The following is a 27,207-nucleotide window of genomic DNA, read 5'->3' as shown; positions in this document are numbered from 1 at the left end:
ACCACGTCTCGTTAGCCATAAGGCATACGCCCCCGCCCCTCTTCTTACCAGAAAGATGTTTGTTTCTGTCGGCGCGATGCGTGGAGAAACCAGCTGGCTGCACCGACTCCGATAGCGTCTCTCCAGTGAGCCATGTGTCCGTGAAGCAAAGAACGTTACAGTCTCTGATGTCCCTCTGGAATGCTACCCTTGCTCGGATTTCATCAACCTTGTTGTCAAGAGACTGGACATTGGCGAGAAGAATGCTAGGGAGTGGTGCACGATGTGCCCGTCTCCGGAGTCTGACCAGAAGACCACCTTGTTTCCCTCTTTTACGAAATAGTTTTTTTGGGTCACCGGCTGCGATCCAATCCGTTGTCCTGGGTGGCAGATGGATTTGACCTCATATGCTCATATTCTTCTCGACTGTATGTAATGAAACCTAAGATGACCTGGGGTACTAATGTAAGAAATAACACGTAAAAAAAAAAAACTGCATAGTTTCCTAGGAACGCGAAGCGAGGTGGCCATCTCTGTCGGCGCCGGTACTACTTACAATGACACATTGTTCTCGATGTGATTGGACTGAAGCCAAATCCAAACTGGCTTCCCTTGACACTTTTTTTTGGTGCGCCAGGACCATACCCAGGTGAGCTTACTCAGTTTACCTTAACACTGATTGGCTATAATTGCATAATTTATTTTATCAAGGGAGGCCAAATGCTCACTGGCTTCGATTGCATTCAATGCTACAGGCGGCAACAATGTCATCATCTTTTTGACCAGATAGTATGAGATAGATTACCTGTTTCGCTCGCTCGGATGCTTTCTCCGATGAGATACATTCAGCCTATTGAGAATTGAAGGGTAATTAGGAAATACAGAAAGACGAAATATAAAAATAGTTTCTATGTTGTTGTTTTTTTCTTGGTACATTTTTGGCACCATGAATACACGCCACTGGCACAAAGTACATGAGGATGTGTCATGTTCTGACCTTAGTTCTTTTGTTATGTCTTTGTTTTAGTATGTTCAGGGCGTGAGTTGGGTGGGTTGTCTATGTTTGTTTTTCTATGAGTTGGTATTTCTGTGTTTGGCCTGGTATGGTTCTCAATCAGAGGCAGCTGTCAATCGTTGTCCCTGATTGAGAACCAAACTTAGGCAGCCTGTTTTCACCCTTGATTTGTGGGGGATTATTTTCTGTTGAGTGTTTGTATTCTGCACCAGACAGAACTGTTTTGGTTTCATTTGTTCACTTTGTTGTGTTTGTTCAGTGTTCAATTTCTCTATTAGAAATATGGACACTTACCACTCTGCGCATTGGTCCTCCGATCCTTCCTACTACTCCTTGTCAGAGGAAGAAGACCGTTACAGGATGGCTGTGCGGTGGAAGTTAAATCATTATTCAAACACATGAAACAGCTTTTTCCTGCAATCTAGAGTTATAATCATTTTGTTTAATTCTATGTCAAAAATATGTTTATTTTTCTGCACATCTAAGCATACCTCTTGCGTTGCCTGTATCTTCCTGACTGGTGGTTATTTAAAACAAATACTAAATATGCTTCTCTGCATCTCTGCTAAAATCTGGGTAAAATACTGAAAGGAATGTTAGTTAGTCTTATTCAGTACATTTAGTAATTGCTTGGTTTTCTAAAGTCTCCCAACCTTGCCAGCAGGTATGCCAGCTAAGATAGTTAGACAAGCTATTCTAACTTGATTGACAGCCTGAAATGTCTTCTTGATAGCTAGTTATGAGGTTGGGAACCTATCTGGGCTAAAGCCAACTTCATAAAATTGCTAGGTGGCTAGTAGTATTACAGAGAAACAACAACAACAACAAAAAATGGGGGGGACATCAACTCTGAAGGGGCATGTGCCCCTGTGCCCCCAATGGGCATGACACCTCTGAGTGCAGACTGACCATATCCCAACCTGCCCATGCATAAGTTGGCCTGCTTTTGATGGAGAGGTCATTTGGCAATAGATTTGTTGTTTTCTTCTGATAATCACAACAGCTGAAAAGCAATATACTTACGCCTACTTACAACACAGTTATAGAACTTTTAAATGACATGACATGCCAGTGGCCCTGAAGAATGTATAATCTTTCAATATGGAGATTGTGTGAGGTTCCCCAACAACAATGATGAATTATTGCCCACTACTTTCATTCTGTTCTTGGGAGAGTGTGTGAGAGTGTGACACCCATAATCTTGATGTGCATGTGAATTTGTTAGCAGATTTGTTAGTGTACTGAGCAGCAGTACCACTCTATGTGGCCAGGGCACAGTTTGCATCCTCAGCTGCTGCCTCTAATTCACAATTAACTGGACAGAGTCATCCTCACTCTCTCAGCAGATGGTTTGGGAGCTCCACATTTGTGAGCAAGTGCATGTGTATTGGTTTAGAGGCAGCTGTGGGAGGTAAGCATTGCCCAATGTTCTGAGTCTAGCAGCTTCATGTGCAAGCACAGATAATAATAAGAAAATAACCTTGAAATCTCAAAGATCAGGAAATCTCAAAAAGAGCTTCTCTGCCAAGCCTTCCGTAAAATCCTCATATCATTCTCTGTATCATCGTTAGAGGCGGCTGTTGGTTTCATTCCAGAGTAATCCTTGAGATTATATCCGTGCATGGTGGACAATGGACATATTGTTTTGATCTTGTTGCTGTAATCCAGATCAGTGCTTCAGCACCATATGGAGTAGGCTAGAGGAGGCCTCAGTCAGCAGAACTACTGCATAGACATGGTCTGTGTTGAATACTATTGCAGCACTGTATAGCACATGCGGTTCAATTAGTGAAAATATATCTGAATGTAAAATACACATGATTATAATATTTATTTAGGGAGATACTATCAACCAAGTGATATTTACCATTGAAGTAGATGGTAAAATAACTCAGGTAAAGCCTGGTATTTCTGAGAGTCATAAACACTGCAACATCATGCATTCACATTTCCCAAAAATACAACATGCACACAGACTCAGTGTTACCCCAAATTCTTACAAAAAGAGAGTGAAAACAAGGAGGGGATGGGGCCATATGTTTTACAGTATAATCTGGAGGAGTCAAACCTCATAAAGAAAGAGAAGACTAAGGCCAAATTGACAGTCAGTGGATGGGATGTCATGCGAGCCAGATGGATTTGCCTTGAGGAGAATTTACCCCAGTGTGCACAAGTCCAATCCAGCTGAATCACTGCACTCAAATCTAATATTTGGTTCTGGTGCTGCACTGTGGTTCCGCTAATGGAAACACCAAACATGCTGCTGTAACATTGGTTGACAAGGGCACCTTGGGTTTGCAGATGTTCACGCTGATGACAGATGGTACCGGTGTGGCTAAGGGAGCAATGGGGAGATGTCTGAACCAGCCTTGTGCCACCTGCACTCCTCTTAAACTCCCTCTCTGCACCCCATTCCCATAACCCAAAACAGTGTGTGTGTGTAGTGTGTAGTGTGTAGTGTGTAGTGTGTGTGTGTGTGTGACATTACTCAGTGCTGTGGGATCACAGGGTACCAGGGATTGGCACGCTGCTACAGACAGTGGGTGTGTCTGAATCTCTGGTTGGGTCAGGTAACACAGGCAGGACAAGCTGGTGGCTGGAAGTCCTTCAGCATTTCCACTTCCCTGGAGATGGAACATACAACAGCATATGAGGTCAAATCCATCTGCCACATCAAGCTTCAGATCTCAGAGTTTGCTGGGCTCTAGATGTAGGCATATATATTTTCTTTTGTAGTGATAAAATGCTATAAGCTGCCAAAAATGTCTTACTGAAGTGAAAGTATAAAATGTGTTTTTCCCATACCGGTATAAAGGGATATGGAAAATCAAGAGTTCTTAGTTACCAAAAGTATATTGTAACTTGAGTTGATGCACAGACAGTAGTGATCACATTTGTTGTCAACAATTACTCTAAAACAGAATGAAATGCAATTTTGAAAACAAGCATGGCTTTTTCATCATGGCCACACAGTGAAGTGATGGGTTGAAACATAAAGGGGTGCCATTAAAATGCACGGTGTGCCATGTGTAAAGAGACAAATGACCAGCTCCTGAACCACAGGAAAAAGAGAAGGGTATGAAGGGCTGTGAACGGAGGAGAGACAGTAATTACCCCCATTCATCTTCATGGGACCCCAGCACCCTGTTATGGAGAGGCGCCCCCAGAGGAGTGCATCCCCACGTTTGATAAATCTCTCCTTAAATTAGTAGCCACCAGTGGATAGGGCCTACATCACTCCTTATGCTACCATTCATCATCTCATTAAGAGTTTGGGCCAGGGGTGGGTTGAGGACTCCCAACATTGTGGGAGACTTTGAGCTCTTCCAAAGACAAGCGGTATGGGGTAGGTTATGGTTGTTTATGGTAGGCCTACGTCCAGTCGCATTGGATAATGATTTTAAAAAATCCCTAATTAGCTAAATGCGGTTGCCATCTTTTGGAGGAAAATATTTTGATCACAGGACACTGTCCCTTTTTTGAGAGATATGTTGCTGCTACTGTTGCTGTTAGGTCTACAATGTAACAGGATGCCAAATATGTTGTGGTTTGAAATTAAATCTATCATCTGTCTGTATTTATGTACCCATGTATGTATCTCTGTATTTGTTTACATATGTGTGAAGAGGACCCATTCCTGTGAGTTAATTTGGTTAAAATGCAACAGCGATTATGTGACTGCACACAGGAAAAGCAGTGAGGCTCGGGGAGGCCCAACCTGACATTAAAACTGAACTCTTTGCTGCAAAGTGAACAGAAATAAAGGAACCCTTTGGATTACCCCCCCACCCCCCTCCCATGGCCCAGGTGGATTCATCTTTTTAAAAGCCACAAGCATCTCTCTTTTTCCACAGACACAGAGGAGCAGGGCACTGAGCCCACGAGTCCCGTAGTGCTCCAAACACATCACTAACCGGATCTCCATGTGGTACATCCATTACCGTAAAATACGCCGCCACTCCCCGCTGAACGCTCTACACTCACCCCATCGCATTTTCGCCAGCCCCCCTCCCGCCATAAAACCGCTTACGCCTACAGTTCTGAATTGGGCTGTGTCCAAGTTTAACATTAGTGGGTGGGAGCTGTAAGAGTGATCACAGCCACAAGTTATGCTCCAGTGATAGAATCTGCACATGGATTATTCCGTACTCTGCAGTCAGTAAACTCTCTACCATGAAGACGCTGGTTACACCATTGACTTACAATACAGGAAAAACCACAGTCAAATATCCCTCTCTTTCATTTGGATGTGATATCCCATTGTACATTGAACTTTACAGTGGTCACTCAAGTGATTTATCAAGGTCAATTGACAAATGGAAACTCAAAACTAAAGCAAGATCTGAATTTATATAACAAATGTGCCATAGTTCCTCCCAAAATGTTGCAGCACAGCCTTCTCATCCAGTAGGACATCACTGCTGGTAAATGGTATATTTTTAGATTCACTGCACTTTTTATTTGGAATTCGTCTTCATAGCTCGTTTTAAAGACGAGATGCTGACAAATCTGATTCTTGGTGCCAAATTCTGGATGAAGTACTTTTCATTGTTTATTTCCAAGGACTATATTTGGGCCCATATGATTGTTATTTCTTCTTGTCAACAAATATTAATGCTGACTGTGCAAATGTTATATCAATGCCAAACATGGTGTGTGTGTGTGTGTGTGTGTGTCAGTGGAGGGTCCTCAGTGGAGGAAGGGGAGGACCCTCCTCAGTGAATTTCATAAAAATAAAATGGTATCCCTTTTTTGATAAAACATACTAAACATAATCACCACCAAATAAGTGATTAAAACACACTATTTTGCAATGAAGGTCTGCAGTAGCCTCATCAGCATTCTGTAGGGTAGCACCATGATGTAGCCGGAGGACTGCTAGCTTCCGTCCTCCTCTGGGTACATTGACATCAATATAAAACCTAGGAGGCTCATGGTTCTCACCTCCTACCATAGACTTACACAGTTATTATGACAACTTCCGGAGGACGTCCTCCAACCTATCAGAGCTCTTGCAGCATGAACTGACTGACATGTTGTCCACCCAATTCAAGTATTAGATAATTAATCTAGTACTGAAAGCAGTTGGCTTACTAACGCGTTAGTTCTATTAGCTATGTTGACTATGACCTTACTTTAGCTAATACAGTGACAACGATGTAGGTTGTGTGTAGCGGTTATGATATGGTTTGGAAGGTTTTTTTGCCTGGTCACATACAGCTGATGTGTTGTGTATTGAAGTCCACAAGCGAAGGGAAAAGGTGAGAGAAAGAGAGCGCATTGATGCGAGAAGGAATGAAGTGAACTGTGTAAACACATGAATGGGGATGTATTCATTCCGCCAATTTTGTTTAAAAACGTTTCTTAAATGGAAGCAAACGGAACAAAACGGGGATAAACATACTTGAATTTGTCCAATAGAAACTCTCGTTTGCAAATAAAATCAATTTTTATTTGTCACATACATGTGTTTAGCAGATGTTATTGTGGGTGTAGCGAAATGCTTGTATTTCTAGCTCCGACAGTGCAGTAATATCTAACAAGTAATATCTAACATTTTCACAACAACAATACACACATTACACACAAATCTAAAGTAAAGGAATGGGTGAGCAGTGTCAGAGTGGCATAGACTATGATACAGTAGAATAGGATAGAACACAGCATATACATATGAGATGAGTAATACAAAATGTAAAAACATTATTAAAGTCACTAGTGATTACAAGTCTATGTATATAAGGCAACAGCCTCTAATGTGCTAGTGATGGCTATTTAACAGTCTGATGGCCTTGAGATAGAAGCAGTTTTTCAGTCTCTCGGTCATTGCTTTGATGCATCTGTACTGACCTCGCCTTTTGGATGATAGCGAGGTGAACAGGCAGTGGCTCGGGTGGTTGTTGTCCTTGATTATCTTTTTGGCCTTCCTGTGACATCGGGTGCAGTAGGTGTCCTGGAGGGCAGGTAGTTTGCCCCCGGTGATAGATTGGACACCACCCCCTAGAGAGCCCTGTGGATGCGGGCGGTGTACTTGCCGTACCAGGCTGTGATATAGCCCGACAGGATGCTATCAATTGTGCATCTGTCAAAGTTTGTGAAGGTTTTAGATGCCAAGCCAAATTTCTTCAGCCTCCTGAGGTTGAAGAGGTGCTGTTGCACCTTCTTCACCACACTGTCTGTGTGAGTTGACCATTTCAGTTTGTCAGTGATGTATAAGCTGAGGAACTTGAAGATTTCCACCTTCTCCACTGCGGTCCAGTCAATGTAGATAAGGGGGTGCTCCCTCTGCTGTTTCCTGAAGTCCACCTCCTTTGTTTTGTTGACGTTGGGTGAGAGGTTATTTTCCTTGCACCACACTCCCAGGGCCCTCACCTCCTCGCTGTAGGCTGTCTTATCATTGTTGGTAATCAGACCTACTACTGTTGTGTCATCTTTAAACTTGATGATTTAGTTGGAGGTGTGCGTGGTCACGCAGTCATGGGTGAACAGGGAGTACAGGAGGGGCTGAGCATGCATCCTTGTGGGGCCCCAGTGTTGAAGATCAGCGAAGTGGAGGTGTTGTTACCTACCGTCACCACCTGAGGGGGCGGCCCGTCAGGAAGTCCAGGACCCAGTTGCACAGGGTGGGGTTCAGACCCAGGGCCTCGAGCTTAATGATGAGCTTGGAGGGTACTATGGTGTTGAATGCTGAGCTATAGTCAATGAAAAGCATTTGTACATAGGTATTCCTCTTGTCCAGATGGGATAGGGCAGTGTGCAGTGAGATGGCGATTGCATCGTCTGTGGATCTATTGGGGCGGTAAATAAATTGAAGTGGGTCTAGGATGTCAGGTAATTTAGTGGTGATATGATACTTGACTAGTCTCTCAAAGCACTTCATGATGACAGAAGTGAGTGCTACGGGAAATTGTCATTTAGTTCAGTTACCTTGGGAGAGGGAGAGATTGAATATGTCTGTATTCAGCCATATTCCCAGTCACCTTGCCATGGTCAAATGCGATGGTTCACGCTTTCAGTTTTGCACGAATGCTGCCATTTATCCACGGTTTCCGGTTAGGGTAGGTTTTAATAGTCACTGTGGGTACAATATCTCCTATACACTTCCTGTCAACTCAGTCACCGTATCAGTGTATTCGCCAATATTATTCTCGGAGGCTACCCAGGAACATATCCGAGTCTGTGTGATCAAAACAATCTTGAAGCGTGGATTCTGATTGGTCAGACCAGCATTGAATAGTTCTTAGCACGGGTACTTCCTGTTTGAGTTTCTGCCTATAGGAAGGGAGGAGCAAAATGGAGTCGTGATCAGATTTACAGAAGGGAGGGCAGGGGAGGGCCTTGTAGGCATCCCGGAAGTTGGAGGTGCAGTGGTCGAGTGTTTTAGCAGTGTGAGTACTACAGTCAATGTATTGATAGAAATTCGGGAGCGTTTTTCAGAAATTTGCTTTGTTAAAGTCCCCAGATACAATAAATGCGGCCTCATGATATGTTGTTTCCAGTTTGCATAAAGTCCAGTGAAGTTCTTTGAGGGCAGTCGTGGTATCGGCTTGAGGGGGAATATATATATGGATGTGACTATAACCGAAGAGAATTGTCTTGGAAGGTAATACGGTCGGCATTTGATTGTGAAGTATTCTAGGTCGGGTGAACAAAAGGACTTGAGTTCCTGTATGTTATCACAATCACACCATGAGTAGTTAATCATAAAACATACCTCTTCTTCCCAGAGAGATATTTATTCCTGTCTGCCCGATGAACTGAGAACCCAACTGGCTGTACGGACTCAGATAGTATATCCCGAGAGAGCCATGTTTCCTTGAAACAGAGTATGTTACGATCCCTGATGTCTCTCTGGAAGGAAATCTTCGCCCTGAGCTGTTCAACATTATTATCCAGAGACTGAACATTAGCGAGTAATATACTCGTAAGCGGTGGGTGATGTGCGCGCCTCCTAAGTCGGACTATAAGTTCACTACCTCACCCCGCCAGCGGTGTTTTGGGTTAGTCTCTGGAATCAGTTCAATTGCCCTGGCGCTTACGAACAAAGGATCCGATTTGGGAAAGTCGTATTCCTAGTCGTAATGCTGGTGAGTTACTGCCGCTCTGATATCCAAAAGTTCTTCCCGGCTGTATGTAATAACACAAAAAACAATTCTGGCCTAAAAATGTAAGAAATGTAACAAAATACTGCAAAGTTTCCTAAGAGCTAGAAGCACAGCAGCCCTATCCGTCGGCCCCATTTTGATGTTCTACTGTTGGGACTAATGATTACATTCTATATCAGCTAGATGCAGGTATGAGGGTGCAAGGCGGCATTGAATGTGTCTCTGTCTGTCCATGTGTCACTGTCTGTCACCTAAAAAAAATGTTGACCTGTGCGCACCTACGTTGTAAACTTTCATTCATAGGGTAGGTTGTAGCAACCACATGATGGTTAAAGGGAAATTAGAGTATCATCTAGTTACCTAAACCTACCACTGTTACATTGAATTGGGTAAATGGAATATGACAGTCATCCAATATGCTGTAATAGAAATAAGTCCATGCTCATGAAAAAAAGTGTCCTCCTTCCTCTTAAACGGCACTGACTGCCACTGGACTTTGTGTGTGTGTGTGTGTGTGTGTGTGTGTGTGTGTGTGTGTGTGTGTGTGTGTGTGTGTACTAGAAGGTGGAGGTAAATGTTTATCCTGGCATCCTGCTGAAGTGACCAAACTTAATGTACATCTGTACACCACGTGAGAACTTACAAGACATAATTATAGGATTAAATGAGTGCAATGTAGAAGGGGTCACAGGAATGAAGAAGGGTACAGTGACACTCATGTACTTTAAACATTCATTTTACATGTGTTTATGAAAAAGTGGAGACATTTTAATATTTAATCAAAAGAAAATATGGATGTCCTCTATAGCTGCACTCACTGGGGTTGGCAAACACTGAATCAATCCTCATGCATCCATCTCTAATCTCCATGGGAAGCCATGTTTGGTGCCAGGGCCTCCTGCTTTTCCTATCCTCTGCCAACACTCCCCAGTAGATACCATGTACATTATCCTCATCCACATCCATCACTCCTCATCCATCACTTATCTCAATGTCTTTACAGCCAGCAGGCAGAAGGTGCTTGTCCACTTATGTGGTTCAGTTATTTTCTCTCCTTTTCAACTCAACTCATCTTGTCCACACAGTAACTCTAGAAGGGAAGGTCCCTGCATAGAACATGCATTTGGGTTAATGTTAGTCAGTTCATATTTTGTTATCTATTTACAGATCCTCAGGTCATTTTGATAGCTTTTTGTGATAACTGATTTATTTTATGATGTCCTACTTAATTTTGTTCAATCTTTATCTATATATCCAATATATAAGTCCGAAATAGACCAAGGCAATGTGCTTGCCATGCCATCCCATATCTTCTAACTGCTAACAAGCCTATTTGCCAGTGACTGACGTTGATTTGATCCCTAAAGCCCCGAGCTTGGCACCGGATTGCTCCTAAGCCAAATTAAGCCTCTATCATACCCACCCCACCTTCACCCCTCTCCTCCTCCTGCTATGGGAACCCTACATCTTTAATGACGATGGAGAGTTTTGCACAGCTCCCGCAACACAAAAGCGGTGACATCTGTCTCAGTAAGTGCTGCACTCAAGACCCCCCCCCTCCATTTGTTCTATCTCCCCTTCTTGAAAATAAATCTAAAATAAAGGAGTAGTTGTGGGAGGGGGCTGCAAATAGAGAAAAGCGGGGAGAAGTTTAAACAAAGAACCTTTCTTTCAAAGTGTGTTTTGTGCATAATTCCCCACACAGTATTCCTAATGTTCAAGAAGGTGTTAAAGAGTCTATACTTCTCCCCTGGCTCTGGTTTTTGCTCTGTTGCCCACCTGCCCAATGCTGGTTCCAGGCCCCACTTGGATCTTGAAAGGACATTTTCCACAGATTTAGACATTTGAAACTCAAACCATTGAAAAAATAGTTTTCAAACTAAAAGTGGTTTGCAAGAGCGTGTGATGGACTCATGAGAGATGTTGATATGATCGTCATAATTTAGGTCTGTGGCAGAATTTAACTTCATAAGACAACAAATAAGTCAGTTATTGAGCATAGCTCTATTTCATATGCACATGAGCTCTTAAAATAGTGTCACCTTTTCCAGCATGACTTCCACTGATAAGACTGATTGGATACAGCCCACATTCTGTAGCATAGGGTACTACTTGTCAAAATGAAGGCAATTTTGACCTAAACTTCATTATATGCTGTGGATAGTAATTTGGCAATACAATAATATTTGTTTTAATTATAACACTGACTAGGCCTATAGCCTAAGAGTTTCAAACCAGAATTGTCAAGACTGTCTTTTGTCACAGCACCTTCGATACCTCTATGATCCTCTTGCTTATGATGATGATGATGATGATGATAAGAATAACGGACAGGCGATGTTGTAGTCAGCTATGAGCAATCAAATCTGACGCAACGAGGGTCCTCCGAACTTTGCCACCAAAAATGGCGACCTCCATGCTGTGCAGGAGGACAGCAATATTTAGCTGGGCTATTCGAATGGTTTCACCCTTAAAATCGTATAATCCTGCCAGCTCACACTGCGGGCTTCTACATCAGATAGCAAATTATAACCCTAAACCACTGAAATTAAATTTGAAAGATTCATACATACCAGATAGGGAAAGCGAGAAAACTCCGGAATGGCAGAAGACAGCGAAGTATGACCGCAAGCTATTCGGGCGGTATGGCTCTTCGTCGGGAATCGACCCTGCAAAGCTGTGGCCTAGCCATGCCCAGCTCGAGGAGATGATAGCAGAGGAGAGGGAATGGAACCCTCCGCTCCAGGTGATGCTGAAGAACGTCGAGGCGAAAACGAAGGAAGCCAATGCGAAACGTCTCGCGAGGTAAACAGCCATGCTAATACTAGCTATCTTTTTAGGACCTGTCAAATGACATGTTTGTTTCTACGCAATGTGCCATACTAGATAACATTGAGAGAAATTGAGAATGGTAGTTGCTGCTTGACATTTTCCTATATGACTCAAGGCAACTAGTTACATAGGCATGATATCTCTCAATGAGAGGCCCCTTTGTTTGTATGTATGTGTATGTATGTGTGCATGCATGCATGTATGTATAACGTAAATAAATATGCTCAACAGTCTGATAGGCTTTGGTTCCAATTCATATTGTTCTTTGATAGTGTTGTGGAAGTACAGCATTTCCTTGACAGGTGGATAAAGCTCTGTCTAACCATCCCTTTTTAGAGTAGCTTTTATGATGACATGATACTTGGCTAACACTCCCTCCTTCTTTTGCAGAGAGAAACTGGTTGCAGCCAATATGGCCAAGATGCCTAAGATGGTGGCTGACTGGAGGAAGGAAAAACATGAGGCGAAACAGAAGTTGAAAGATGAGAAGGCCCGTCGTGAAAGGCTGCTAGCCGAGGCCAGAGAACGCTTTGGGTATGCTATGGACCCCCGTAGCCCCAAGTTCCTGGAGATGGTCAGTGAAATTGAAAAGGAGGAGAAGAAGAAAAGGAAGCTGATGAAACGTAGACTAAAAGAAGAACAGAGCCACATCCCTCCTGCTGCTTCCTCGGCTGATTCCTCGTCTTAAGGCACTGACTTTGTAAATATGACTATTTAGTCAACTTTGTAAATGTATTGCTGTCAACTGTGCGTTTTGAGTTTGGCTGCTGTAATAAATGAAACGCACTAGAACTAGGTCTGTCTCATCATACTTTACTGACACTCAGGAGTATTTTATTTACTGAGCTATAGACTAGTAGCTAGTATAGGAAGAATGATTTTTCATGTGATATAAACATGTTTATTATTGGAAAACAATTACACAATATATTAAAAACAGGCAAAATCCACATCACACCACATTTAGCTGTTTTGCAGACTTTTCTTATCCGGAGATGCAGAAGGAAAAACAAAGAATCACAATATTGACTAAGTCTTTCCTCACACAGATTAAGGGAAGCTGTATGTCACATTTGACCAGCCGTCCTCTGTGGATCACCTATAGATACAGGGTTGGCGGGCCACATTGTTCTGTGTGTACCAGTTGTAGAAGTATGCTGCATGGTTAGTCCACATCCACTAACCCTGGAGGTAGCATGCCAGGAGTAAGGAGGGGGGTTGTTGTGCCTTGTTAACTGCTGCAAAAAGCTATACTCTGTGGAGTTCTGAGCAGAAGTCAGGGTTCCTTGCAAGTTGTTGCAGTGAAACTGCTTGGTGCCACTCCAGAGAGTTCACAAAGAGGATACTGTTTCTGTTGGCTGAACCAGCCATCTGGGCAGTTCACAGATGTGGTCTAGGATTGTGACAAAACTGCACATTTTAGAGTGGCCTTTTATTGCCCCCAGCACAAGGTGCACCTGTGTAATGATCATGCTGTTTAATCAGCTTCTTGATATGCCACACCTGTCAGATGGATGGATTATCTTGGCAAAGGAGAAAGGCTCACAAACAGGTATGTAAAAACAAATGCACAAAAATAAGCTTTTTGTGCATATGGAAAAGGTGTATCTTTGATTTTGGCTCATGAAACATGGGACCAACACTTTACATGATGCATTTATATTTTTGTTCAGTGTATGAGATATGTTTAACATAAAAGTCAGATCCAAAGACACAGGGATTTTAATTGGTTAAAGTTAGGTTATAGTTAGAGGGATGAGGCTAGGCATGGGGTTAGCAAACCACCATCCAGAACCATATGAAATTGGCAGGCTGTATATAGTGTACACCAGAAATTGAGACTTGATCTTGAGGGTTGGTCTGGTCATGGTCTCAAGACCCTCAGTCTGGCTCTCAATATGTTAAAAATACCTGAATATCATTGCAACCCTAAGGTGTCAGTTTCCCGGACACAGATGAAGCCTAGTCCTGGGTTAAGCATGCTCAATAGAGAATCTCCATTAGAAAATATATTTTTAGTCCAGAACTATGCTTCATCTGTGTCTGGGATACTGGCCCCAAGAGTTTAGGTGTACACCCTACAATTAGATCATGTATTATAGGTTTTGTGTATTTGTATGCTGACTTCACAAAATTAATTTCAATGTAAAATATTTATCCCCTGGCTTACATAGTGCACACTGTTGTGCAGACCGTGTATGTAAACTTTATTTAACTAGGCAAGTCAGTTAAGAACAAATTCTTATTTACAATGACAACCTACTGGAGAACAGTGCCTTGTTCAGGGGCAGAAAGACAGATTTTTAGCTTGGGGATTCAATCCAGCAACCTTTCAGTTACTGGCCCAACGCTCTAACCACTAGGCTACCTCCTGCCCCATGATTGACACTGGGTGAGATGTCATGATCCACTGATTAAGTTCATCAAGGAAGTAGCAGGTAAGTTTATAGACAGTATACGAAACATTAAGAACACCTTCCTAATATCTGAGTGACACCTCCTTTAGCGTTCAGAACAGCCTCAATTTGTCAGGGCATGGACGCTACAAGGTGTCTAACGCGTTCCACAGGGTTGATGGCCAATGTTAACTCCAATGCTTCCCACAGTTGTGTCAATTTGGCTGGATGTCTTTTGAGTGGTGGACCAATTCTTGATACACACAGAAACTTAAATGTGAAAAATCCGGCAGCATTGCAGTTTTTGACAAACTGGTGTGCCTGGCACCCAGTACCATACCCTGTTCAAAGACACTTAAATAGTTTGTCTTGCCCATTCACCCTCTGAATGGTACACATACACAAACCATGCCTCAATTGTCGAGGCTTAAAAATCCTTCAACCCGTCTCCTCCCCTTCTTAAATAAGGGATCACAGCGCAGTCAGTCTGTCATGCAAAGAGCAGGTGTTCATAATGTTTTGTACACTCCGTGTAGGTACCAGTCATACCTCTATCTGTAAAGTCACTTCATCAGTTTGTTATTTATAGGGCAATCTGGACAAGGATGGGTTACACTGAGATACGCGCCAGTAAAATATAAAACAATGAGGGCTTCTAGCAAATGGACATATTTAATCATGTGTTTCAAATTGTTTAACCACACCTTTCTTTGTACAAGGTCTTGATTGACATTCATTACTTAAAATCATGTTTACACTATCAGAGGTTAAACTTATTTCAACCGACTCTACTTTCCTCTGTACATTGCAGCAGGGACAACTACATAAAACAAATGTAGCATGACCTATTGATTATTAAAGGTCCTTCTACATAAATGTTAATACATTTGTTAAAATAACTCTGGGATCAAAGCAATGTCATACGTTATGTAGTCGTATGTCTGTCTTATTCAGTTATCACCAAAGGGATGCTTTTGTCAAACTGCTTACAGTAATCAATCACTTTTGGAGAAGTTAAAAGCAAAACTATACCTCACATATCCAAACATTACTTACATTGTTAAGTTCATTTCAACATGTTTTCCCCCACAAAAAAGTGGATATACTGTATTCAAATTGTTTTGAGCAACTGCCTCCCAACTACTGTTATGGTTAATCAGTACAGTGATGTAAGTACCACACATTCAAACACTGAAGATAGAATCAGAATCTGAACCTAACCACTGGTGTTCATCACCCAGTAGGTGGATAAAATGCCTCTGATCTAGAACCAGCAGGTAGAGGCAACTTCTGCTAACTCCCATTCAAAACTCGTGTTTTAATCAGGGAGAGACCACCATCCATGAAGGACAGAGACTTTCACCACAAAGCAAGTAACATTTGGGAGGCAGTGATCAAAGTGGCTGAGGGTGAAAAAGAGAGCAAGTCTTCCTGGAGCATCTACAGATGGCAGGGGAAGCAAGTCCAGTGCTTGCTCAGCACAATGACACCTGATATACTACAGTGGTGTGATTTCATCTTGGTCACTAGTGTCAGCCTTGAGTTTGGAGAGAGCAGCATGGATCCTGAACTGGGTGCGTGACTCCATGGAGTACTCCTTGTAGTTAGTTCTGAGGGAACAGAACAAAGTGGATAGGAATCATGAGTAAGACATAGTAACAACATTTCCCAAAAGCATTGGGACAGTGACATGTTTTGGCTCTCCAGCACTTTGTACTTTAACCTGTATCAAATCCTCAGTCATTGTATAATGTAAAATCCAAAGTGCTGGAGTACAGAGCCAAAATAGAAAGTCACTGTCCTAATAGTTTTGGAGCTAACTACCTTGCAGTAGTCACCAACCCTGGTCCTGTAGAACAAAATAGTGTGCAGGATTTTGTTCCAGTCTGGCCTCAAAGCAACCAATTCAACATAGACAACATTAAATGCTTACTTACAAGCACGTAACTCTTATTTCTGGTCAACTTCATTGTTGAATAAGAAAATATTTACTAAATAAACTAAAGTAATAAATAAGAGCAACAAAATAACGAGGCTATATAAAGGGGGTACCGGTACCAAGTCAATGTGTGGGGGTACAAGTTAGTTGAGGTAATATGTACATGTACAGTTGAAGTTGGAAGTTTACATAAACTGGTTTTAATGACTCCAACCAAGTGTTTCAACCACTCCACAAAGTTCTTGTTAACAAACTATAGTTTTGGCAAAGTCGGTTAAGACATCTACTTTGTGCATGACACAAGTCATTTTTCCAACAATTGTTTACAGACAGATTATTTTACTGTATCACAATTCCAGTGGGTCAGAAGTTCACGTACACTAAGTTGACTGTGCCTTTAAACAGCTTGGAAAATTCAAGAAATTATGTTATGGATTTAGAAGATTCTGATAGGCTAATTGACATCATTTGAGTCAAATGGAGGTGTACCTGTGGATGTATTTCAAGACTTACCTTCAAACTCAGTGCCTCTTTGCTTGACATCATGAAAAAATCAAAAGAAATCAGCCAAGACTTCAGAAAGAAAATAAAATGGTAGACCTCCACAAGTCTGGTTCATCCTTGGGAGCAATTTCCAAACGCCTGAAGGTACCAAGTTCATCTGTACAAACAATAGTACGCAAGTATAAACACCATGGGACCATGCAGCCATCATACCGCTCAGGAAGGAGACGCGTTCTGTCTCCTAGAGATGAACGTACTTTGGTGTGAAAAGTGCAAATCAATCCCAGAACAACAGCAAAGGACCTTGTGAAGATGCTGGAGGATACAGGTACAAAAGTATCTATATCCACAGTAAAACGAGTCCTATAATCGACATAACCTGAAAGGCTGCTCAGCAAGGAAGAAGCCACTGCTCCAAAACCGCCATTAAAAAGCCAAACTACGGTTTGCAGCTGCACATGGGAACAAAGATCATACATTTGGAGAAATGTCCTCTGGTCTGACAAAAGAAAAATAGAACTGTTTGGCCATAATGACCATTGTTATGTTAGGAGGAAAAGGGGGGAGGCTTGCAAGCCAAAGAACACCACCCCAAGTGGGAAGCACAGGGGTGGCAGCATCATGCTGTGGGGGTGCTTTGCTGCAGGAGGGACTGGTGCACTTCACAAAATAGATGGCACCATGAGGCAGGGAAAATGATGTAGATATATTAAAGCAACATCAGGACATCAGTCAGAAAGTTAAAGCTTGGTCGCAAATGGGTCTTCCAAATGGACAATGACCCCAAGCACACTTACAAAGTTCTGGAAAATTGGCTTAAGGACAACAACGTCAAGGTATTGGAGTGACTATCACAATGCTCTGACCTCAATCCTATAGAAAGTTTGTGGGCGGAACTGAAAAAGCGTGTGCAAGCAAGGAGGCCTACAATCCTGACTCAGTTACACCAGCTCTGTCTGGAGGAATGGGCCAAAATTCACCCAATTTATTGTGGGAAGCTTGTGGAAGACTACCCAAAACATTTGACCCAAGTTTAAATTGATTAAGGCAATGCCACCAAATACTAATTGAGTGTATGTAAACTTCTGACCCACTGGGAATGTGAAGAAATAAAAGCTTAAATAAATCACTCTTATTCTGACATTTTACATTCTTAAAATAAAGTGGTGATCTAACTGACCTAAAACAGGACATTTTTACTAGGATTAAATGTCAGGAATTGTGAAAAACTGAGTTTAAATGTATTTGGCTAAGGTGTATGTAAATTTCCGACTTCAACTGTAGGTAGGGGTAAAGTGACTATGCATAGATAATAAACAGTGAGTAGCAAATAGTCCATTTTACTTGCTGTTCAGCAGTCTTATGGGGGGTAGAAGCTGTTCAGAAGACTTTTGGACCTAGACTTGCCGTACAGTAGCAGAGGGAACAGTCTATTTTTTTTTTTTACCTTTATTTTACTAGGCAAGTCAGTCAAGAACAAATTCTTATTTTCAATGACGGCCTAGGAACAGTGGGTTAACTGCCTGTTCAGGGGCAGAACGACAGATTTGTACCTTGTCAGCTCGGGGGTTTGAACTTGCAACCTTCCGGTTAGTAGTCTAATGCTCTAACCACTAGGCTACCCTGCCGCCCCAGGGTGGCTGGAGTCTTTGGCCATTTTTAGGGCCTTCCTCTTTTAGGGCCTTCCTCTGACACCGCCTAGTATAGAGGTCCTGGATGGCAGGAAGTTGGCCCCAGTGATGTATTGGGCCGTACGCACTACCCTCTAGTCTAGTGCCTTGCGGTCGGAAGCAGAGCAGTTGCCATACCACGTGGTGATGCAACCAGTCAGGATGCTCTCGATGGTGCAGCTGTAGAACTTTGATGATCTGAGGACACATGCTAAATCTTTTCAGTCTCCTGAGGGGGAATAGGCGTTGTCGTTCCCTTGTCACAACCGTATTGGTGTGTTTGGACCATGATAGTTTGTTGGGGATGTGGACACCAAGGCACTTGAAGCTCAAGCTCAACCTGCTCCACTACAGCCCCGTCAATGAGAATGGGGGTGTGCTCGGCCCTTTTCCTGTAGTCTACGATCATCTCATTTGTCTTGATCACGTTGAGAGGTTTTCCTGGCACCACACTTCCAGGTCTCTGACCTCCTTCCTATAGGCTGTCTCATCATTGTGGGTGATCAGGCCTACCACCGTTGTGTGAAAACGTAATGGTGTTGGAGTCATGCTTGGCCACGCAGTCGTGGGTGAACAGGGAGTATAGGAGGGGACTGAGCACGCACACCTGTGGGCCCCAGTGTTGAGGATCATCATGTCAGATGTGTTGTTGGCTACCCTTACGACCTGAGGGAGGCCCATCAGGAAGTCCATGATCCAGTTGCAGAGGGAAGTGTTTAGTCCCAGGGTCCTTAGCTTAGTGATGAGCTGAGGGCACTATGGTGTTGAACACTGAGCTGTAGTCAATGAACAGCATTTTCAAGTAGGTGTTCCTTTTGTCCAGGTGGGAAAGGGCAGTGTTGAGTGCAATAGAGATTGTGTCATCTGTGGATCTGTTGGGGTGGCATGCAAATTGGAGTCAGTCTAGGGTTTCTGGGATGATAGTGTTGAGGCGATTCATGACCAGCCTTTCAAAGCTGGCGGGATTTATTATAAGGGTCCGGGTTAGAGTCACGCTCCTTGAAAGCGGCCAATAGGACAGATGGTAGAGGCATCCCCTGTATCTGCATCTTCTCTTCACGTGAATGACAGGGATTTGGGCCTGGTTGGGTATCTGGAATACTCGTTAAAGAAAAAAATCTTTGTCTAGTTCGAGGTGAGTAATCGCTGTTCTGATATCCAGAAGCTCTTTTCGGGTCAAAATAAGTTAAATAATTGGTTAGGAGCCCATAAAACAGCATCCATCTCCTCCGGTGCCATTCTTTTCAACTAACCAATCAACAGAATCTTCATTAGTTTAATAAGGTTTTTTCATGTCGAGCTGGAATTTAAGCCTGCTACATCCTACTACAGCTTGCAGGCTGTACTGGAACAACCAGTAAGAGATGACTCACTTGGCTTTCACCAGTAGTTTGATGGCCTCCTCCTTGCGGCCCGTGTCTATGTAGACCACACTGAGCTCCAGCAGAGCGTTGGGCACCAGGTAATGGTCAAACTTGATCTTCTTCTCACTGGAGGTTAGAGAACAGACGGCATATTAACAACCTCTTAGTCGTTTACAAAGAGCATGTTTAAATATCACTGACTGTTCTAAAAAAACATCTCTAGACATTATTCAGAGTGCATTTCACTGCTATGAGGTCTATCATAAAACATTGTGGTTTAATCAAAACAAAGAACACATTGTTTGATTAAATACCGTGAAAATATTTCCTTTTGGCATGGATGAGCTTGTTAAAAGTGACACTCTGGACCTAAGGAAGAATAACGGCTAATGGGGATCCGAATAAACCAATAGATTAATTGTATAACCTCTCAGCAAACATAATACGTATGCGTCGGCATGCATTTACGTATGCGTCGGCATGCGGACTAAAAGACTCCCAACGTCACCTGTTGTACACCTTGTTGAAGCATTCCTCTGCAGCCCGAATGTGTCCCTGGTTCTTCAGACACAGCCCCTTCAGTAGGTGGATCACACAGCGGTCATCCATTGAATACTCATTCGCTTCCAAAACAAAACACAGATTATAAAACCATGCATTCAAAATTACTCAACACAGGCTCAAGCAGAATGTGTGTAGATTCAGTCTTTATCCATTCACTTTTGGTGATATTATAACAGTGGTTATTGCTTCATGACCCGCTGAGGCAAGCAGGCTGATTTGGCCCAGGTCAGTCTGACTGCATGAAACTGGTTAGCCCCGACATGTTGCAGTACCGGGAGATTCCAGTAGGATGCGCTCTGCCTCCACCAGTGTCTGCAGCATGCCCTCGGTCAGCTCTGGCCGCTTGCTGATCATGGAAAAGCCGTTCCACATGTACATCATCTCCTACAGCACAGTGTAGCAAGAGTGAATACTGTCAGAACCACATAAATACAAGTGACCCTCACCATTTTAGCAACAGATTTGTGCATGTCTTTATGCAGCTTTGCGCATGCGTGTTTGTGGTGTCTCACCAGCACAGGTACTGGGAGCCTCACTGGGCAGCTAGCTTTGTAACGTCTGGCCTTGCGAATGGCAAACTTCTCTGTGGGTGGAGACTTCCCTGCTATCTTTTGCTTGAAGGTGGACACCTGTCTAAGAGAGCGGGCAAAGACAGAAAAAGAAGGGGCCAGGAACGAGGGGTGGCACAATGAAATGGGACTGGGGAACTTCAAGTTTTTGTTTTTGTTGTGATGAACATGTGTTTACCTGAAGAGCTCCACCTCATCTTCCCCAAAAGGCCTAGCCTCCCCCGGGGCAAGCATGCTCAGGTAAGCAGCCTTCATGTACACATACATGGCCTGAAGGAAAGATGTGCCTTAGTCAGGACCCAGCCATACAGTAAGCAGAGTTTAATAATGTCAAGTCTGTTGTGGGGATAAAAATACATCATTGGCTTTAAAAGCCATACAGTTAGTGGGCAGGTCAAAACCATTGACTGGGTTCAATTAAGAGTGTCTGCCCAAGTGGGTTTTTTCTTAAACTGGGTCCTAGGCTATACTCAACACTACAGCACACTCTCTTGCCTTGGACCAGCGACTCTCATTGCTCAGTAGGTCAGCGTAGAAGTAGGCCATCCTCCACACGCACTTGTAGGTGAAGCACCACATCAGCTCCCAGTAGCACATGTGGTGGAACTGCTTCCACTGCTGCTGAGCTTTGCAGCCATCCTCAAACAGCACCACCGCCTGGTGACATATCGTCATTACAGTACCCCCACCAGCAAACTACAGGCACACACTGATCTCATTCTTGGCCTATCAATACAAACACCACTGCTAAATATGACTGGAAAAACAGACAAGATAACAAAAATAGCATAGACATGTAGTTTGAGGCTCACCTCATCAATGTTTCCCTTGATTGCCTCAGCCCTGCCTGCAAAGAAGAGAAATATGGCTCCCTGAAGGGAAGTGGAGAGAAATGTAAACATTCTCTGATAACAACATATAATAATTTGTCGGTGGCTAGCACTTGTAAAATGACACACTTACACAATGGTAGCTCAAGCATAAGCACCTCCTCTGACTAAATGGCCTACGCATGGTCAGTGCATTACTTACCCACATTACGCCCACATTGTAAACCTATTACTTTAGATTGTGTTTGCCCAGGAGTCTGCTGGTATCGGTACACATTGTGTTCCATACAGAGTTGAGTTTGCTTTGGGCTGGGTGAGAGCCTGGGGCGGAGGAGTGTCACTCACCTGTGGGTAGCGGAGCCGGAAAGGCTTCAGCAGCTTCTCAGCATCAGCCACGTCCCCCTCACCGGTCCCTGTAGAATGATAGAGCTGAATAAGATGCTGTGTATGGACAAAACCAGAAACTCACACAGTCTACCCTCTCGTTCTTTATCTCTCGCTCTTTCACACATGGTGCGTGTTATATGTAATTGTGTCATTTCCGAACAGCCAAGTAATTTGTGATCTCCATTCACTTCCTGGTTGTGAAGAGTAGAATACCGAGTATGAAGGTAAGGAAGGTGTAGTAACAGAGCAACAGCAAGGCACACAGCATGGAGCGCAGGTTGTTTGTAGTGGCACCATCATTCAGCTGGGACAGACCATACTCCTGCACACAAAAACATTCACTATATATTGTGAGGGGGGAGACTGAGACAACCTGTAAAGCAGGGCTGCCCAACGCTGTTCCTTTAGACCTGCTGTCATGTAGAGCATCTAGCAAACCGGACTATAATAATGACCTGGTTGTTAAGGTGAATCATGTTAATTAACTACAGCAGGCTAGCTCTCCAGAAACAGGGTTGGGCAGCCCTGCTGTAAACCAGTCACTTTCTAGACAAGTTAGAATGAGCAACTATACCTTGTCTCCAGAGAAGCCAGCAAACTCTAAAACTTTGAGTAACCGAGGTGGAAACATGGAAAGAGTCTGTGGAAAACAGTACAGAATCCTGTGATACAGCATAAGGTCTGACTGACATGTGCTAAAACACGCAATGATCTACCAAATGGACCATTAATGGAATACGGGGATGCTTGTGGGACAAACCAAGTTGAATGCTCCGATCCCAAAAGACACCCCTCCCTCTAAGTGAATGTGGTTGGGTCCTTGGAGAGAGCTGTTTGACTGTATGAAGGTGTGCAGCTCCCTGTGTCATAAAAAGGCAATTATGTAATTCATAGTCTAACATGATTATACATCATATTATTATGGGCTGTAATAATGCCTGATTATTAAGCAATAAAAACACATCTAAATGACTAACGACACACTTACCGGTGAAAATTACCATGATTGTTTCAACAACTGAGCACAGTCTTATTGTATTAGCAGTGCATAATTTGGTAAACAGAATTGACTCCAGCTGTTGATTCACAATCACACTGTGTGAGCCTGTTTAATGTGAGAACCATTTCTGCCCTTTCTCCTGCAAACTTACTTGTAAATCAGGTAACTGTTGCGTACTTTGATTCCTCCTTTGATAAAACTCACCATGTTCTCATCCTTAAGGAAGAGGGAAAATAAAACATTTTAACAAAAGGTGTCAACTGGTGACAGTAATGTACTGTATTCACAAATGAATGAGAGGACAGGGGAAACCTGTTCGATCGCTCTTTAAAAACTATGCACACAGACTCAAAACACCAAGAAGCAGGAAGGCAAACAACTAGAACGCGTTCCATCGACCACTATCTATCAGTTGGATACAGTTATCATACATACAGGTAACGGTCAAAATAAAGGAAACACCAGCATAAAGTATCTTAATAGGGCCACCAGAACAGCTTCAATACATCTTGGTATAGATTCTACAAGTGTATGGAACTCTATTGGAGGTATGAAACACCATTCTTCCACGAGAAATCACATAATTTGGTGTTTTGTTGATGGTGGTGGAAAACGCTGTCTCAAGCGCCGCTCCAGAATCTCCAATAAGGGTTACATGAGGTTGAGATCTGATGATCGAGAGACAGACATACACATGCACCCACTTTAAAGCATTTATGCTCCCTTGAGACCCCCTTTTCAAAATAAGTGATCTCTTCTTCTAATGGCAAACAAGGCCTTTTTATACATTATCCTAAGCATGAAGGGATATTAATTGCTTAATTGACTCAGAAAACCACACCTGTGTGGAAGCACCTGCTGTCAATATACTTTGTATCCCTCATTTACTCAAGTGTTTCCTTTATTTTGGCAGTTACCTGTGCATAATTGCCAAACGAAACATCAGCAGTGTCATTAACCAGGATCAGTAAGATTTATAGTTGAGGACAGGAGGACCCATCTTACCTGTAGGAAGGTGAGAGCAGCCCTTTGGAGCAAGCATTCAGCATAACACGCATCAGCATGGAGAGCTTGGAGCTGCTCTGCAAACCCACACACCCGGTCAGTGGCTATTTGAAATCTGCCATAATAATAGGCTGAGATGCCCAATTATAAAAGTGCTCTTACCTTCAGTTAGATGCTCTCCAGGTGATTTACTGATATTACTAGGGGACTTTCGCCGAAACCTAAGAAGAAATGAGACCATCTATGAGTGTAAGACTAAAAAAGATGACATCTCATTGAGCAATGCATGTTTCTCATGTTAATAACATGGGCATTAATGTGGAACATTATAATAACATATGACAGCCTTTCGGCCACCTCCAACAATCTCAAGTGTCCTTGCTTGCTGTATGCCAGGGGTGTCATTCATTCCATGGAGGGCGTGGTGTCTGTAGATTTTTGCTTTCAATTAAGCCCTAGACATCCAGGTGTGGGGAGTTCCTTAATTCATCAATCAAGTACAAGGGAGGAGCAAAAACCAGCAGCCACTCGGCTCTTCATGGAATGAGTTTGACACCTGTGCTGTAGGCCCCTCAAACTCACCTCTGGACTTCAAAGCCAATTTCAGTGATTGTTTTTATTGTTCCCATCTAAAACCAGGGACTGATTTATACCTGGCAATTCATTCTCAGGTAGAACAGAAAACCAGCAGGCTCCTGACCTCGTAGGGTAAGAGTTGAATACCACTGCTGTAGGCCATCAATAGAGCTGCTCTGGCCATGCAAACACAGGCAAATTCCAGCCGGGGCGCAAAGAGACCTGGTTGCCATGTAAATGCTCTCATTTGCCTGCAGGTTATGGCTGATGGACAGGAGACTAATAGCTCTAGTGGTATATTAGGCCTCAATGTTAGAGGCCAGACCAACTGTCAGAGTATTCCAGGATTTCCCTCTATTTACCTTTTCTGGATGTTGCTTGTGTCTATAATATGAACTAATGTGTTAAAGAGGACATGAAACAGATGAGTGTCCATGTATAGTAGCATCCTCACCTCTGGCAGACCTCCTGGGCACTCTTCATGGTGTTGCCTGCATTGACAATGTCATCCTGCTGGAAGGTCATCATAGCCTGCATCTCCAGCACGGTGGCGTAGATCAGAGCATGGTACATGCTCTCCTTCGCCCTTCAATGCAACACACAACATCATCATCATACACACCTCACTGACAACAATCAGAAAACAGCAAGTATTTATCGTCCAGCGAACATTTTAATTTCCTTTCAAAAAAAAGTGGCTTTCTTCCAATATAGAGACTGGCTTTACCCTATTAGTAATGAGGAAAGACACCTAATTATTTTCCTATTTCACTCCAGCAGTATGGTGTTTATTTTCCAGGGCCTCCGTTCTGCCCGTTGAGCCCTGGGCGTCAGCTTCAGTAAACACTCCATATCCTGGAGAAGTGACGAGGCCTGATGCCATGGGTAGAAGGAAGTGTGACACTTCACTGTACTACACCACAATACATCACACCTCAACAGCGCTGATGCTGCACTAAGTTACACACCACTCAACAACAAATGGCTAAAGGCTGCACAAATATACCTCAAGACACCCTCTACATGCTAATTGGCCAATGGAGAGTTTGAAGCCCACTTTAGTCCAGAGAGAGTGGCACTGTTACCGTGGCCGCAGTTTGTCCAGGCTCTCACTGAAGTGGTTGTTGAGGAAGAGGTCCAGGGCTTCCATACACTCTTCAAGGCACACCTGCAGGGTCATCTGTGAGGAGCTACACACACACACACTACAATGGTTACATGACAGTAAGAATCAGCTTTAGTATCGTCGCTCTTCCTGAGAGAAAGAAAATAGGTAATGGAAGGGCTCTAAGGTAAGTAGCCTGCAACCGTGTCAATACACATGCACCCACCTGTTCACAGCAGTCTGCACACACCGCTCATAGTGTCTCTTACCTTCATTACTGCATTGTTGGGTTCAGAGCATGCAAGAAAGGCATTTCCTTGTACTTGTGCACATAACATTAAAACCTGGCACGGATGGATCTGAAGCTCTCTGACGCACAGTAAAAAGAAAATTTAAGAAAATCCTTTCGGCCAATCTAGTCCTGTGAAAAATTCTCAAATGTACGCATTTATTTAGAGTCAGAACTCTTAGAAATCAGCTGCAATATGATCTAAGAAAACCTGCCTTCTTGTATGACTTCAAGATAACACTACAGTGGATTTCTCCCTCCACAAAGAGATCGTCAATATAAAACATATGTTCAACATAAAACGTAATATTCGTGGAAACATTAAATAAACATACACTAAACTAAAACTACACTTCACAGGAATAAGTTAGAAGGGAGGAGAGTCATTCTAAAATAAATAAGATATCTTCAGCTATTCATGCATTGACTGGTCTTTTATTGAATTATTTGATTAGACATGAAATAAACCCTCACAAAATATTACTTGTTAAACTACCATCCTGACCCTGTCCATCTCAATGTCAACACAACACCAATGTAAAGAGGAAAATACAATTTAAAATAACTTCCGAATAAAGTAATGTAACTGAGTTACTTGATCAGTAAGTACTTGTATTGACAATATATAAAACAGAGCTGCGTATTTACATTAATGTTGATTCAACATTGATGTTGAATAACTATATAAACCGAACAACCAAGATATATAAATGTATATAAATGTTTAAAAAAGTTCAGGGCAGTAGGCCAAGCTTTCACGACGTTGAAACTTACTTCGCTGCCGCAGGTGCATCTTTCCCATTGGACATTTTTCTTCCGGGCACTCTGCCCAAAACACCTGTCGAAAAGTAGCCTACTCAGAAGGGTTTGAGAAAAAACATTAACTAGCGAATTGTCTTAATAACAAGCTGGGTGGGAGGTTGATTGATTCCGCGTTAAGAACAGAAGTTGCATTGAGCTGTGGAATCGTGTTGGGATTGTAACTTGAGAAGAAGAATAGCAGAGAAGCGTCAAGTGCTCGAAAGCGGTGTGGGAAAATAAACGAGAACTGAATCGACTCCTCCTTCAACATCCGCAG

General features: G+C 42.9%; 2 protein-coding genes across 2 annotated transcripts; one reads left to right on the top strand and one right to left on the bottom strand.

The window, feature by feature from the left end:
- The first annotated feature begins 11,494 nt into the window (after positions 1 to 11,494).
- LOC135555509 (large ribosomal subunit protein mL64-like) lies at positions 11,495 to 12,726 on the top strand. The gene is made up of 2 exons (XM_064987995.1): positions 11,495 to 11,904; positions 12,322 to 12,726. The coding sequence occupies exons 1-2, from the start codon at positions 11,504 to 11,506 to the stop codon at positions 12,617 to 12,619; spliced, it is 699 nt and encodes a 232-aa protein (XP_064844067.1). The 5' UTR covers positions 11,495 to 11,503; the 3' UTR covers positions 12,620 to 12,726.
- An 89-nt stretch (positions 12,727 to 12,815) lies between these two features.
- On the bottom strand, positions 12,816 to 27,181 carry LOC135555508 (tetratricopeptide repeat protein 39A-like). The gene is made up of 18 exons (XM_064987994.1): positions 26,904 to 27,181; positions 25,821 to 25,925; positions 25,190 to 25,321; positions 24,322 to 24,380; positions 24,160 to 24,236; positions 23,306 to 23,370; positions 22,915 to 23,014; positions 22,729 to 22,794; positions 22,368 to 22,476; positions 22,113 to 22,180; positions 21,750 to 21,809; positions 21,433 to 21,594; positions 21,116 to 21,207; positions 20,881 to 21,001; positions 20,641 to 20,752; positions 20,313 to 20,427; positions 19,814 to 19,930; positions 12,816 to 15,937 (listed from the first exon to the last, which is right to left on the bottom strand). The coding sequence occupies exons 1-18, from the start codon at positions 26,936 to 26,938 to the stop codon at positions 15,826 to 15,828; spliced, it is 1,707 nt and encodes a 568-aa protein (XP_064844066.1). The 5' UTR covers positions 26,939 to 27,181; the 3' UTR covers positions 12,816 to 15,825.
- Between the last annotated feature and the right edge of the window lie 26 nt (positions 27,182 to 27,207).

The sequence above is a fragment of the Oncorhynchus masou genome, chromosome 15 (genome assembly GCF_036934945.1).
Source record: "Oncorhynchus masou masou isolate Uvic2021 chromosome 15, UVic_Omas_1.1, whole genome shotgun sequence".
NCBI lineage: Eukaryota > Metazoa > Chordata > Actinopteri > Salmoniformes > Salmonidae > Oncorhynchus > Oncorhynchus masou.
This window is presented reverse-complemented; position numbering and strand designations above follow the sequence as displayed.